The 11,957-nt window shown below is 44.1% G+C and overlaps 2 protein-coding genes across 5 annotated transcripts in view; both read right to left on the bottom strand.

Annotated features, from left to right (window-relative positions):
• LOC106805711 (endothelin-converting enzyme 1-like) overlaps positions 1-402 on the bottom strand; it is a 34,593-nt gene extending 34,191 nt beyond the window's left edge. The window contains exon 1 of the mRNA XM_014807414.1: positions 86-402. Within this exon, the coding sequence (XP_014662900.1) occupies positions 86-402 (317 nt within the window). The remainder of the gene's footprint in view (positions 1-85) is intronic.
• A 4,011-nt stretch (positions 403-4,413) lies between these two features.
• The window catches only part of LOC106805728 (OTU domain-containing protein 3-like), a 25,274-nt gene continuing 17,730 nt past the window's right edge, over positions 4,414-11,957 (bottom strand). For all 4 annotated transcript variants that reach the window (XM_014807436.1, XM_014807434.1, XM_014807435.1 and 1 more), the window contains 7 exons: positions 10,110-10,252; positions 9,630-9,742; positions 9,244-9,366; positions 8,562-8,849; positions 7,940-8,189; positions 7,497-7,654; positions 4,414-6,987 (listed from right to left, as the gene is read on the bottom strand). In XM_014807436.1, coding sequence (XP_014662922.1) covers positions 6,826-6,987; positions 7,497-7,654; positions 7,940-8,189; positions 8,562-8,849; positions 9,244-9,366; positions 9,630-9,742; positions 10,110-10,252 — 1,237 coding nt within the window. In that variant the 3' untranslated portion in view covers positions 4,414-6,825. The remainder of the gene's footprint in view (positions 6,988-7,496; positions 7,655-7,939; positions 8,190-8,561; positions 8,850-9,243; positions 9,367-9,629; positions 9,743-10,109; positions 10,253-11,957) is intronic.

Genomic DNA, 11,957 nt, shown 5'->3' with positions numbered 1-11,957 from the left:
GAGAGAGAGAAAGAGAGAGAGAGAGAGAGAGAGAGAGAGAGAGAGAGAGAGAGAGAGAGAGAGAGAGAGAGAGAGACAGTCTTACCTCGACTTCGAGCGTCCCGTGGTTGTTGTCTTGACGTGGTCGGCCGACGCAGCGCTCCCTCGATGCGTCTTCATCGACTTAGTGGCGCCATCGAGTCTGTGTTCGCTGTTCAGGCGCGCCGTCACACCGTGCGAGTCATGCGTCACCCACATGGGCACCTTCTCCTCGTCGGCCGCACCGCACGTCTCGTGCGAACGCACGCTGGCGCTGAAGCTCGTCAGCGAGTCGGCAGGTCGACCGTCGTCTGCCGTCGGCGGCACGCTGTCCTCGTTGACGAGAGGTTTGTGGTTCGGTAGCGAGTTGCTAGTCTCGGTCATGGTCGCCGCGGCAGGCGCGCGAAACTGCGCTTCAACGCGGGGGGTTACGTACTACGTAGCCTCTTCCGTAATGTAGCGGCCGCCCGATGTGAGCGAATGCTTTTAAAGTCACGGCGAGAGACGCTGGAGATCGGAAGGCCTGATAAGCGAGGAGCAACACTTATCCCTGTAGGAAGCGAGTGCGGATGAAGAGCGACCGGGAGAAATTCGAGCGCGCTGTTAGCACGCTGGTGAAGAAGTAGATCGAAGAGGCGCAGCGACGCCGAGGCGCTACCTTCCTCAGCCTTCCGTCGTCGTCGGAGGAGCAGATGTAAACAAATCGCGGCTGACGTCCCTGCTCATAGAGACGCGAGCCTGTCAATAATTTCATACATATCACTGGCGCCGCGCATAATTTTCACTGCGCACTCTATCTCGCGCGCGCGCTCTCCCTCTCACGCTCTGTCTCGCGCTCTTTTTCGCTCTCGCCTGCAATCTCGCGCTCTCTCTCTCTCTCTCCCTCACGCACGCGCGCATGCACGCAGGCAAAACTACACACCTCCTCTCTCTCGTAGTCTATCTCTCGTTATCTCTCTCTTGTCCGCGCGCTCGTGATATTGCTCTTTTGCGCATTCTCTCCCTCTCTCGCTTCTCATTTCAATTCTCGTCTTCGTTCTCTCTTCATGTTTCTCACTACTTCCCTTCCCTCCTTTCCTTTCTGTCTCCCTTCCTTCCTCTCCGCCCTCCCTTCCTCCCTTCCTCCCTTCCTCTGTTTCTTCTGCGTCCTTTTCTCTTACCCTACCTTCCTTCTATCCCGCTCCTTCCTTCTTCACTTATTCCCTTCCTCTCCCTTCTCGCCTTCCTTCCCCTTTATACATTCTTCATTTCCTCTTCCCATTCCCCTGCCTTCCTCCCTCCCCCTCCTCACTTCCTTCCGCTCCATTTTTCTCTCACCCCAACACTCTATATTTCCCACGCGCTCTATTTTGTTCGCTAATCCACGCGAGTAAACCGACGGAGCACAACATGTAACAGTCCGTACATATCCACGCAGGTCTTTGCCCTCGATGCAAGCAGCTAGAGTATTGACTTGATAACGTAGTGGAATACTACTGCTCTCGATCACGCGTCCAAACAGGCAGGTCTAAAAAATCTCGCAAGGCAATCGACGCGTGTGACGCCATCTGTCGGTCTCATTGCGACATATACGCGGCCGGTGGTGAGGTATCGTGGCGCAATAGCGATGGTGGCTATATATGAGTTGGATCCCTGCCAGCTGTAGACGCGCGGCGCTATCAGGTGGTTCTAATCTTGCGACGAGGTTCTTATGGCACTGTGTCGGTGAGCAGTGGCCGCACCATCCCTCACTCCAACGTTTGCTAAAGCTGGGTTCACACTACCGACTTTATGCCGTCAAATTGGCGAATTGGACCAATTTCGCAATTATACAACCGACGAACGGGAGTGTGACCGTATAACTTGCGCGAGCAACTGCATGGTTAATAGCAACTAGTTGGGAGGTTAAAGCATGTTCTATTTTCGCTAACTCTCTGTTGCCGAATTTCCGCGAAATTGGTCCAATTCACCAATTCGACCGCATAAAGTCGGTAGTGTAAACCCAACTTAATTAAGAACGAACACGCACGGATAGTGCACCGCGACTACTGTCGGCACCACCGTCCAGGACGAGAGAATAGCTATCGGCTGTAACGCGCGCTCAAATCGAAAGGCGTGCACGTGTGTGCGCGGGTATGCATGTCGCTGCTTCATCAGCGGCACGGACAGGGGAGAGCGAGCGAGAAATAATTAAAGCCCGGGAAAGCGAGGGAGAGAGTGCGAGAGAGAGAGCGAGGGCGAGCGAGAGGGAGAGCGCGAAAAAAAGAGATAGAGAGAGAGCGAGAGAGAGAGAGAGAGAGAGAGAGAGAGAGAGAGAAAGAGAGCGCGCGAGCGAGCGAGTGAGAGACCGAGGGAGAGCAAGAGGGAGAGCGAGAAAAGAGAGAGAGAGAGAGAGAGAGAGAGAGAGAGAGAGAGAGAGAGAGAGAGAGAGGGAGAGAACGAGAGAGAAAGAGAGCGAGTGAGAGCGAGAGCGAGTGATAAAGAGCGAGAAAGAACGAGAGAGAGAGAGAGAGAGAGGGGGAGAGCGAGAGAGCGAGAAAGATATATATATATATAATATATATATATATCAGGAGTAGATATATTATAGCGTGCGTGCGTACTCGCGCGCGCGCGAGAGAGTCGTAATCATAATCATCAGAGGCGACCGGGCTCGCGCGCGAAGTCCTAGATTGTAATAGTCGTAAACTGGTCGGTCCAATATTCACAGTTGCCGTCAGACGGCGAGGTAGAGCAGAGTATGTTGTACGATTTGTTAAATTAGTCAAGCCATATGTAGGTTTGCAAACAAACCACAAAATACTTCACGAACCACATATTACAAGTCATAATTACCATACGGAATGCGCAAACAACAGGTAATTTCTCAAAACATTCTTTATTTTCACAAAAACATGTAGATCAGATCCTCCTACCAAAACATGTAGTTTGACATCGAACTATACTTGTTGCGTACAATCTATACTATAGATGTTGTGCGTAAAGATGTCGGCGCAGGAATATAGTTGGGGCACACAAATATAGTTTTCTGAAACTTATGGAGTGCTACCGTAGATTAAGAATATCTTAGTTTAACTAAAGTTAAGTTAAACTTTAACTTGGTTTTTTAGAAGTAACTGAGTTATTCTTAGTCTATGGTAGGCCTACTATCGCCTTATCTTGGCTCCGTTTCCGCTTTTACTTCCGTTTGGTGCGAACTTCAGCTTGAACCTACAGTGTTAGACCTGCTTTTTTATTGAAACCACGAATTCCATGTATATCATGAACGTATATATACAAAATATGGATTCTGTACACTGTTTAGATGCGAACGGATTGAGTATTTGTACATTCTATACAGATGTGCCTATACTACTACAATAAACAACGATCGCCGACTACTATGAATGACTATACTAATATAGCTATTGCTATTCTAAGCAAAACTTTCCATGAAATATTTCTCATTTTATTTCTCAAATTGTTCACTGTCAAATTTTTAAGACTGTACCCCCAGATTAACCAAACTCACGACATGGGGGTGTAAACGCTACTATGACCAGTGCATGGTGCAAAGCCACGTGCGTGGGGCGTTACGTTGTGGAAATTTTGCCGTTAACTATATTGACTGTGTAATCGTACCGTGTAATGGCACTGGCAGCAAGATCAAGCCCGCACGTACAGCACACGCGCGGCGCCATTGACTATATATATACAACTATATGTATATATATATAGTCAATGGCGCCGCGCGTGTGCTGTACGTGCGGGCTTGATCTTGCTGCCAGTGTGTAATGGTATCTTCATTTGTCTGGTGGGCCCCGCCCCCTCTAGCTGCAGCTCCGCAAGTGTCTTGTCATACCGACCCATACGTATATATTATTGATTTCCGTTGTCAGCGTCTCACAACTTTCGTATTAGTCGTGGACTTGTTGTTTTATTTACACTTAGTATCATCGAACACCTGGTTGGTGGTTGTTGTTCTCACTCGATCCTTGTGACTTGTCAATCGCAGATTAATGATAAGTGCAATTTATACTTTCAGCACGGCAGGTATAGTAACTATAACTACCACATGCAAGGTTTGAACAAGACAGCTTTTGTGTTCAGTCTATCTGATAAAAATATATTTATGCGCAAAATTCTCGCACAGAACACTTGTTTGATTAGCTGGATCCTTCACATACTGATTGCTTACATTGACGGATATAGGGGAAAGTTGCTTTAATATTAAAGAATCACGGTGTTCTATTCAAACCACGGAGAAAATGAATACGCGCAACTTTCTTAAAATTATTCAGATCTGCATTGCTAAATGAATGAATTAATCAATTATTATATTATTGATGTTTCATCTTTTCATACCGTAGCAAATGTCATCTACACTAACATAGTTCAGCGGGATGTATGAACGAAAACAATCAATAATAGGAGCAAAATGTTTTCAATGCTTGGGCGCCGTTTATATACACTTTATTATACGTTTCCATTGGTGATTATATATGAATTAAAAACAGGTAAGCTTAAACAAAATGCTTATAAGCAGCGCCCCATATATATATATACCAACTTTCTTCAACCTATAAGGTAAGGTATGTATATCAAGTAGTTGTGTATACAAACTCTCCGCTGTAACTACATAGCATATGCTGCGCCTGTTAACAATATCAACCATTCCATCATTTAAATAGCTTTCACCTTGTATTGTGTTAAATTGTATTAAAAGAATATGACTACACATGTACTTACAACACGGCAAGCCGAGTTGATCGACTTGCCGTTTCACAACTTCTGAACTCTTACAATGCTATAAGGCTATGTTATCACAGGCATGCCACTTTTACAAGTCAATCTCTTTATCGTATAAACACATGTAGTTATACATAAGTAACATATTAACATCGCAACTAATAGACATTTCATTAGTTTATAACTGTTGTGAGTGCGTGAGAGAATAATGTTCACAGTTATAACAAGAATCACCATCTATACAGCACAGAGAATCCTATACAACTATTGCAAACTGAATCACGTTAAGTGGCTGGAGAAGTCTTACGATGACTCTTCACAGACTCGGGAGACTAAAATAACTATGACAATATGATATAAACCTATCTAAACGTCTGTACAGGAAAAGCTACAACATTCTTACGAAAATGAACAAGTTACACAATTCGCAAACGATATGTATGTACAATATTTTGTCTCGGCATGCGTGGTAGACTTTACAAGTCGACCGAATTTTTGGCATTGACGTGCGAAGACAGGAGTATTATTGCTACTTGAGATATTTTTTTGGGAAGACAGTTATCATTAATGCTATATATATATATCTAATAACAGCTTGTGGTTAAAATGGCACTAATCTGTCTAATGACATGAAATATTCTAATGTGTAATTCGTGTGCAAACCTAACAGTTTCATTTTATTGTTATAATGCTACTAGTGGCTTACTCACTGGCTGTCCTCCTGTAAAGGAGTATCTCACAAAATCCTATCATTAGAATCAGGAGAGTGGACGAACATCAATGATTCCCCTTTACGATGAACGTTTGCCATGGGAGTGGCACATGCAGTGGCCGTTGCGTACCCAAGGCAACTACTGCGCATTAACTAATCGCCGATTCACAAGTGCAGAGTTTTCTGAGATTACAATAAATTATCATTCTAAGGAGCAGCGCGAACGATTAAATATGCAAATAATGCCGTAGTCAATTTTACATAGAAAGGCTTTTATATCTAGGATTTTATGCTATATGGCAGATAACAACAACGTGCGGAGTGCACAGATGTTCACGGTAACTGCAAAATACAGAAATATTCACTCGCCGGTGAAACAATCACAGGTGTACATTTGGGCAAGAACACTCATAACCTTACACCCAAAAATATTTACAGGGAGAAACATCATATTGATCTGCATGTTTAAAAAATATTCTAATACGGGAAAAACACGATTGCAGTAGTAAAAGGACAATGAACGTTTTGAATTAGGAATTGATATCTTTTACAACCAACTACATATATATATATATTACACACACAGATCATAGTCAGCCACTCTGCTACACAACTCGCCATAAATGCATGAGCTAGGTGAATAAATGTAAATGGCAGTCGTGGCCCATAGTCCTGTGGATGGTTATTTTAATGACAGAATCTGAAAGCCTATTTTGCTACCCTGTTTTAGACTGTAAATCATCATATAAGTGTAGGTATCTTGGCACATACCCCATAGTATAGTTGATAGCAAGTATTGCTATGCAATATTTAGAACACGCATATACATTCCTAGTATATAATACACATGCACCACACAAATTCCAGCATTTGGGGTGATTTGGTAGTGAGGAAAGATGACTGGTTACCTACAATGTAGACAAGCCTTGTTCCTATATGGATTAAATTAATTACAGAAAAGTAGTAAGTAGTAGTAAGTACCTGATGAAGTAATTATTGAAATAAATGACCATGACAGCATAGCATAACATCAGTAGCACAAAGAATGCTAACAAAATCAAATTCTTACATTTGTAAACTTGGTTCGTCACTAGCCCAGTTCAAACCTAAAGCTGCATGCGTGAAAGATGGGAAGTGGCTAATGCTTATAGACACTTTAACATTTCCCTTTAGTGGCATCTATAATAAGAGTTAAAACACCACTGTAGAATGAAGACCTCTCTCTGTTAATAAAGTACACTTGGTATTTCTCTTAAGTGGAAATAACATTCCTAGACCCGTCTATGAAGGACACTCTCTGAGTTTCCCTTGAGCGACTCTATGTACAGGCCTGACCGTATTTCAACAGCGGGTCTAGCGATGTTTGATCATCAAACACAGTGTTGCACCTAGATCTTTAGTAACTTCACTTCTTTGATGATAACCATGTCCGTGTCATCATTGCCAAGTGAAGTATTCATCTCTCCCTTCCCCTTCTGCCGGTGTCTCTCTTCCTGTTTCTTCTTCTTCTCCATGCGTGCCTGTTCCTTTCTTTGTTTGCTGGTCAAAGCCTGGAGAGAATGAAAGCCTCACGTGAGGCACACCAGATGAGTAAAATCAGAGCATGAGCACGTGGCGCCACCTACAGTTTCATTATTTCCACTACTCTCTCCAAGCCTTGAAGCCGATTGACGAAATTTACATGACAATTGACATATCCGTTTGTGTGAGATAAACCACACACACTTGCATGTTGTCGCTAGATCGGTGAAGCTAGACCAGTTTATATGTCAATTTTTTACTTTGCAACGCTACATTTCCGAGCAAAAAATCAAGAATTTCACAACTTCTCATCACAACAGTGATACAGCTGCTTGCCAATCACTGTGTGCAGATGAATCAATTAATTTCACGTCACTTCAGACCAGCAACGACGACCATGCTGTTAGACCTACACACACACACACACAACACGCACGCACGCACGCACGCACGCACGCACGCACGCACACACACACACACACACACCACCTTCCGACATTTCAATGCTACAGCTCTAACGGAATACGTGACCACTGACCTTGACCTTGGGTTTGGCGCCACTCGCACGACTGGAGTGTGATCCGTATCCGGAGCTCACTCTACTCGTGCTGTCTGTCTCACACGGACTCAGCGTCCTGGACGGACTGTCATGTGACCAGATGCCACTGTCATTCGTCTGTACAGAAGCTACAGAAGCTGAAATCGAAACGATAAGAACTGCTTGACAAAGTTTTGTCGTGAGCCTAAAAAACTGTTAACTATAAACTGCCAATTTTATTGATACTAATTTTTGCGAGATGGATTTCATCGTGTTAGATTTCTTTGCCTTTCTTTCACTATTTTCTTCACGTTTTTACTTTTTTGTAGAATCGCAGTACCATAGCATTCCTTCCACGATTAACCTCACTCATCTTATCGTTACTTAAATGAAACATAATTTGCCAAAACCCTCTATGGAGGTTATGCCGAAATATTTCTCACCGCTCTCGCTAGATGGCGACACAGGACTCGATGCATCGCTGGACCGGTTCATTCCTAGGTCACTGGTCGGCGATGGCAGTGCGTCCTGGCAGGGTAGTGGTGAAGGTCGCGGTGCTGATGCTGAAGGTCGCGTTGAAGGTGACGTTGGCGTGGAGGCGGGTGCGAGCTCCTTTAGCTGCTCGATGTGAGAGATCGTCATGTCGACATCAAACTCCATATCCACCAACAGACTCTCCACATTGGCCTGGTTCTACAATGCAGCCGAGTATGATAATTACATACCAAGCAAATGATTCAGCTCTTGAAATGAGAGCCTGGAGCTTGGAACAAGCAATAAGAACAAAGAAATACTCGTTAGGAAATCTCTCTCGTAGGTTTTTTTTCGGTCTTTGAACAGTAATCAACTTAAAACGGCATTCCTCTGATGAAAAGCTGCCATATATGATCTCGCACGCACAACGATTTCTTGATGACCCGATAAAAATTGCTGCAAACTGACACGCGTTTACGACAAAAGAGCCTTTTTAATTCACAAACATAGCTCGCAAAACGTAAACAAACTGCCATGCCCATTCCTAATTAAGTAATTAATTATGCACTAGAGCGCGAGATGGATGCTCACCTCGAAGCCCGTCTCTGCCATGATGTAGCGAGCGATGTCTGACACTCCTCGCACTGCCTTTGCCACGCCATGCTCATCCGGGAATATCGTGTGTCCATCCGGTGTCGTGTAACTCAGCGACGCGTCACCGGGTGGCAGCACCGTGCCGTGCTGGGGGTAGGGGACAGCGGGGTGGTAGCTGCCGCACGGAGGATCGGAGTCTCTCACCTCCTCGTTTGCCTCTCTACTGACTTTCTCTGAGGATTTGCTATGGCGTTCCTTTTCCCGCAGCCTGGGTGGTTCGGCAGTCTGTAACCACACAGCAATGCATGGCAGTGCTGGCGAAACTATATTTCGGACTATTGTCGCGTAGGAAGTGCACCGCTTTTGACCTGCCTATTCAACAACACATGATGTGTAACGGTGACTTAAAATGGGTTCTTTGACACAGACTTAAACATTTGGATTATTAATGTAATCAAAAAAACGTTGATGTCAAAGATGGTGTGGTGAGCAGAAGTTGTCTTAAAACATTACACGTACACTGGATTTCTATTCTAAAAGAAAAATTGGAAAAATGGCCAACCCTAATAATTATGATGACACTATGAAGATCTACGCAACCAAATTATGGTAATTAAAAATTAAATATGTTAAGCATGAATTAATGTAAATGTCACCACTTTGTTGTAACAAAACCAACCATTAGGCGAATGTTCGCTGGCGCTTCTGACCGGTCTCCAATCCTGCGAACACTTGAGTAGTGGTCACCATTGTGGTAGGAGATGTGCAGCTCACGACATCCGGATTTCTCACTGCCATGGATCTGCATTGCAAAACAGCACTAGTAAATTGATAGCTATTAAAATGAACCTATATACATATAAATATACATATACCTAAGTTACCGCAACTAGTGGGGCATTATAAATTAAGGGTGACTGCAATTTTCTTCCATAAATCATTCCCCAAAGAGATTATTTCCCTGATTAGAGGATCTGCAGCCCACAGTGCATGGCCCCCTCTGGTGCCACCCCTAGTACACTGGAGCTGCTACACCTGCACCCTACAAACACTTCATACCCTCACCTTCCACAGTGGTAGGTTCAGCTGATGGATAACTACGTGTAGGCCATGGTTCCTGGCAAATCCCACGATGACATCGTTCCCGGCATATGTACCTGGCTTGCGTAGATTCGACACTGCACAAGAGGGAGCGGTGAAGAAATCAATTAAGTAATCGACTTAGCTTCCTGGAGTGATTGACATATGCGCAGCTCTAGCCAATCAGCAAATTATATGACGTTCTAAAAGACAATGCTTGTCAAGGAAGTGCAGCAAAGTCGACATTTTAATAAGCTTGCATGGAAAGCATCTATAATCTGTCCTACCTAACAACAATATCCAAGCGTTTTTATCTTGCTCAGATGGATAGGTATATTATTTCTAGTGCTAGAAATTACAATTACAAGTATCTACTAACTGCTTTAGTATTCTGCTGTAGCACATAACCAGAACCTAGGCACCATAATTTGGTCTAGACTGCGCTGGCTGCAGCTGCACACTTACCGTATCGCTCAAACGGCTCCTCGATAAAAGGTTCAAAGTCCTTGCGATGTGCCCCGATGTAATCAACTGTCTCCAGTCTATGTTTCATGTGGTGGCGGTGATGACCTTCTAGTTGGTCGGCGAGTGAGCGAAACAGGCAGTTCCTGCAGCAAAAAAACCACAGACGTCAAGGTTACTGATGACGCCGCATCTATGCAGACGAGTTGCCGTTACCGAGTTAGACAGAGGCTTCAGCTCCTTATGCACAAGCAGGGCCAAGTGTCTGTTAGCTCTATAGCACTATACCGATCTATCACTTTGTATTATAGAATGTAGATTGTATTCAGAGTGACAGAGTCTATCTGTAATACTGATAGTATAATAATAAAGATGATAATATAGCTGCATGAATTTCGGTATTGTTTGTTGTAAGAGCATATATATGCGACCCAATGAGATCAGACATTATACTTTTATTGCAGTTATGTGACAGAGATGAACAAGTCCATGACAACAATAGATCATAGCCGCAACTACTGTGCATTCGTTATTCCACGTAATAATTTCCTTCGGAGTTGGCAGCCGTGCTACAGACGTCGTTAAGTGTCCTGGCTGACAACCGCGGGGTGAGCAGTTGAGAAGAAAACACTAGAATTCTAAATGCACAGTCGGCGAACAGGTTGAACGTACGTGCGCTTGTTTTGTTCGCGAGCACCTGTAATAGTGGTGGGTCTGGAGCAACGCCAATATCTCGTCTGTGATTACAGTCAGAAAACTAAGCAAGGCCAAACAAACCAGTAGCGTATCACCCGCAGCTTAAAACACAGGGGCAATTTAAAATAATACTATTGAGATATATGCAAACTGCAGGAATTTGCAAAGGATCAAGCAGCATGCAGCCAGCCGACACACCAAAACAACTTTCCACCTATTTTTTAATTGGAAAAACATCACAGCTACATATCAGCCACAAGGAAAGCTATAAATGGCTACTACCTCCAAGAACTATGCTTCTATGCTCTGCGTATAGCAAAGAACTATATGTCTTTTCTACAGGATGCAAATCCCCTGCTATACCACGTGTGGACTCGACAAGCTTATCAGTTGATGCCATTGAACTACTAAGCTGGCAATAGTGATGTATTCAGTTTCAACTTATGGTAGTCTTCATCAAGTTCTTCGAATTAACTGTGTGAAACTGGAAAACTGCAATTCTTACAGAGATTCTATATAGCAGAACATACGCTGACTGGTTACTATTAATACTTCATCCCCCCTTTGAAAGTTTTTTTCTTGATCAGCAATATCGATATATATATAGTAATTAATGGATCAGTACTTTCAGTAATAGCAACACTATTGCAATACCCCAATTAGTGTCCCCTATACTCATTTGACGCTCTGTGCCCCTTAGTTGAGCTCAAGGGGTCGTTGTCGTAACAGGTACTACAGATATGTACCCGAGGTACATATATGTATACACAAAGTGTACCAGACTTGTACTACAGAAGTGTACCCTAACCCTAACACTAACCCTAACACTAACCCTAACCCTAACTCTAACTCTAACCCTAACCCTAACCCTAACCCTAAACATACCTCATATAAAAATATAAACATAACACTAAACAACCTAAAACTACCTCGGGTACATATCTGTAGTACCTGTTACGACAACGACCCTTCGTGCCTTATACCCCCGTCACACCGGGGTGGTGTCCTTACTGCGCTTCTACGGCGACGGAAAATGGGCACAGAGCGCGCCAAGGTCGCCATAAGCGCGGTATAAGCGTGGTGGAAACGCCAGACATCGCGCTGTGGTCGCCATGGTCGCCAATGATCGCCAATGATCGCCAATGATCGCCGAGA

This window comes from Priapulus caudatus, unplaced genomic scaffold (assembly GCF_000485595.1).
Source record: "Priapulus caudatus unplaced genomic scaffold, Priapulus_caudatus-5.0.1 Scaffold125, whole genome shotgun sequence".
In the NCBI taxonomy this organism is placed as follows: domain Eukaryota; kingdom Metazoa; phylum Priapulida; class Priapulimorpha; order Priapulimorphida; family Priapulidae; genus Priapulus; species Priapulus caudatus.
The sequence above is the reverse complement of the archived record's forward strand: the minus strand, read 5'-3'. Positions and strand labels throughout refer to the sequence as shown.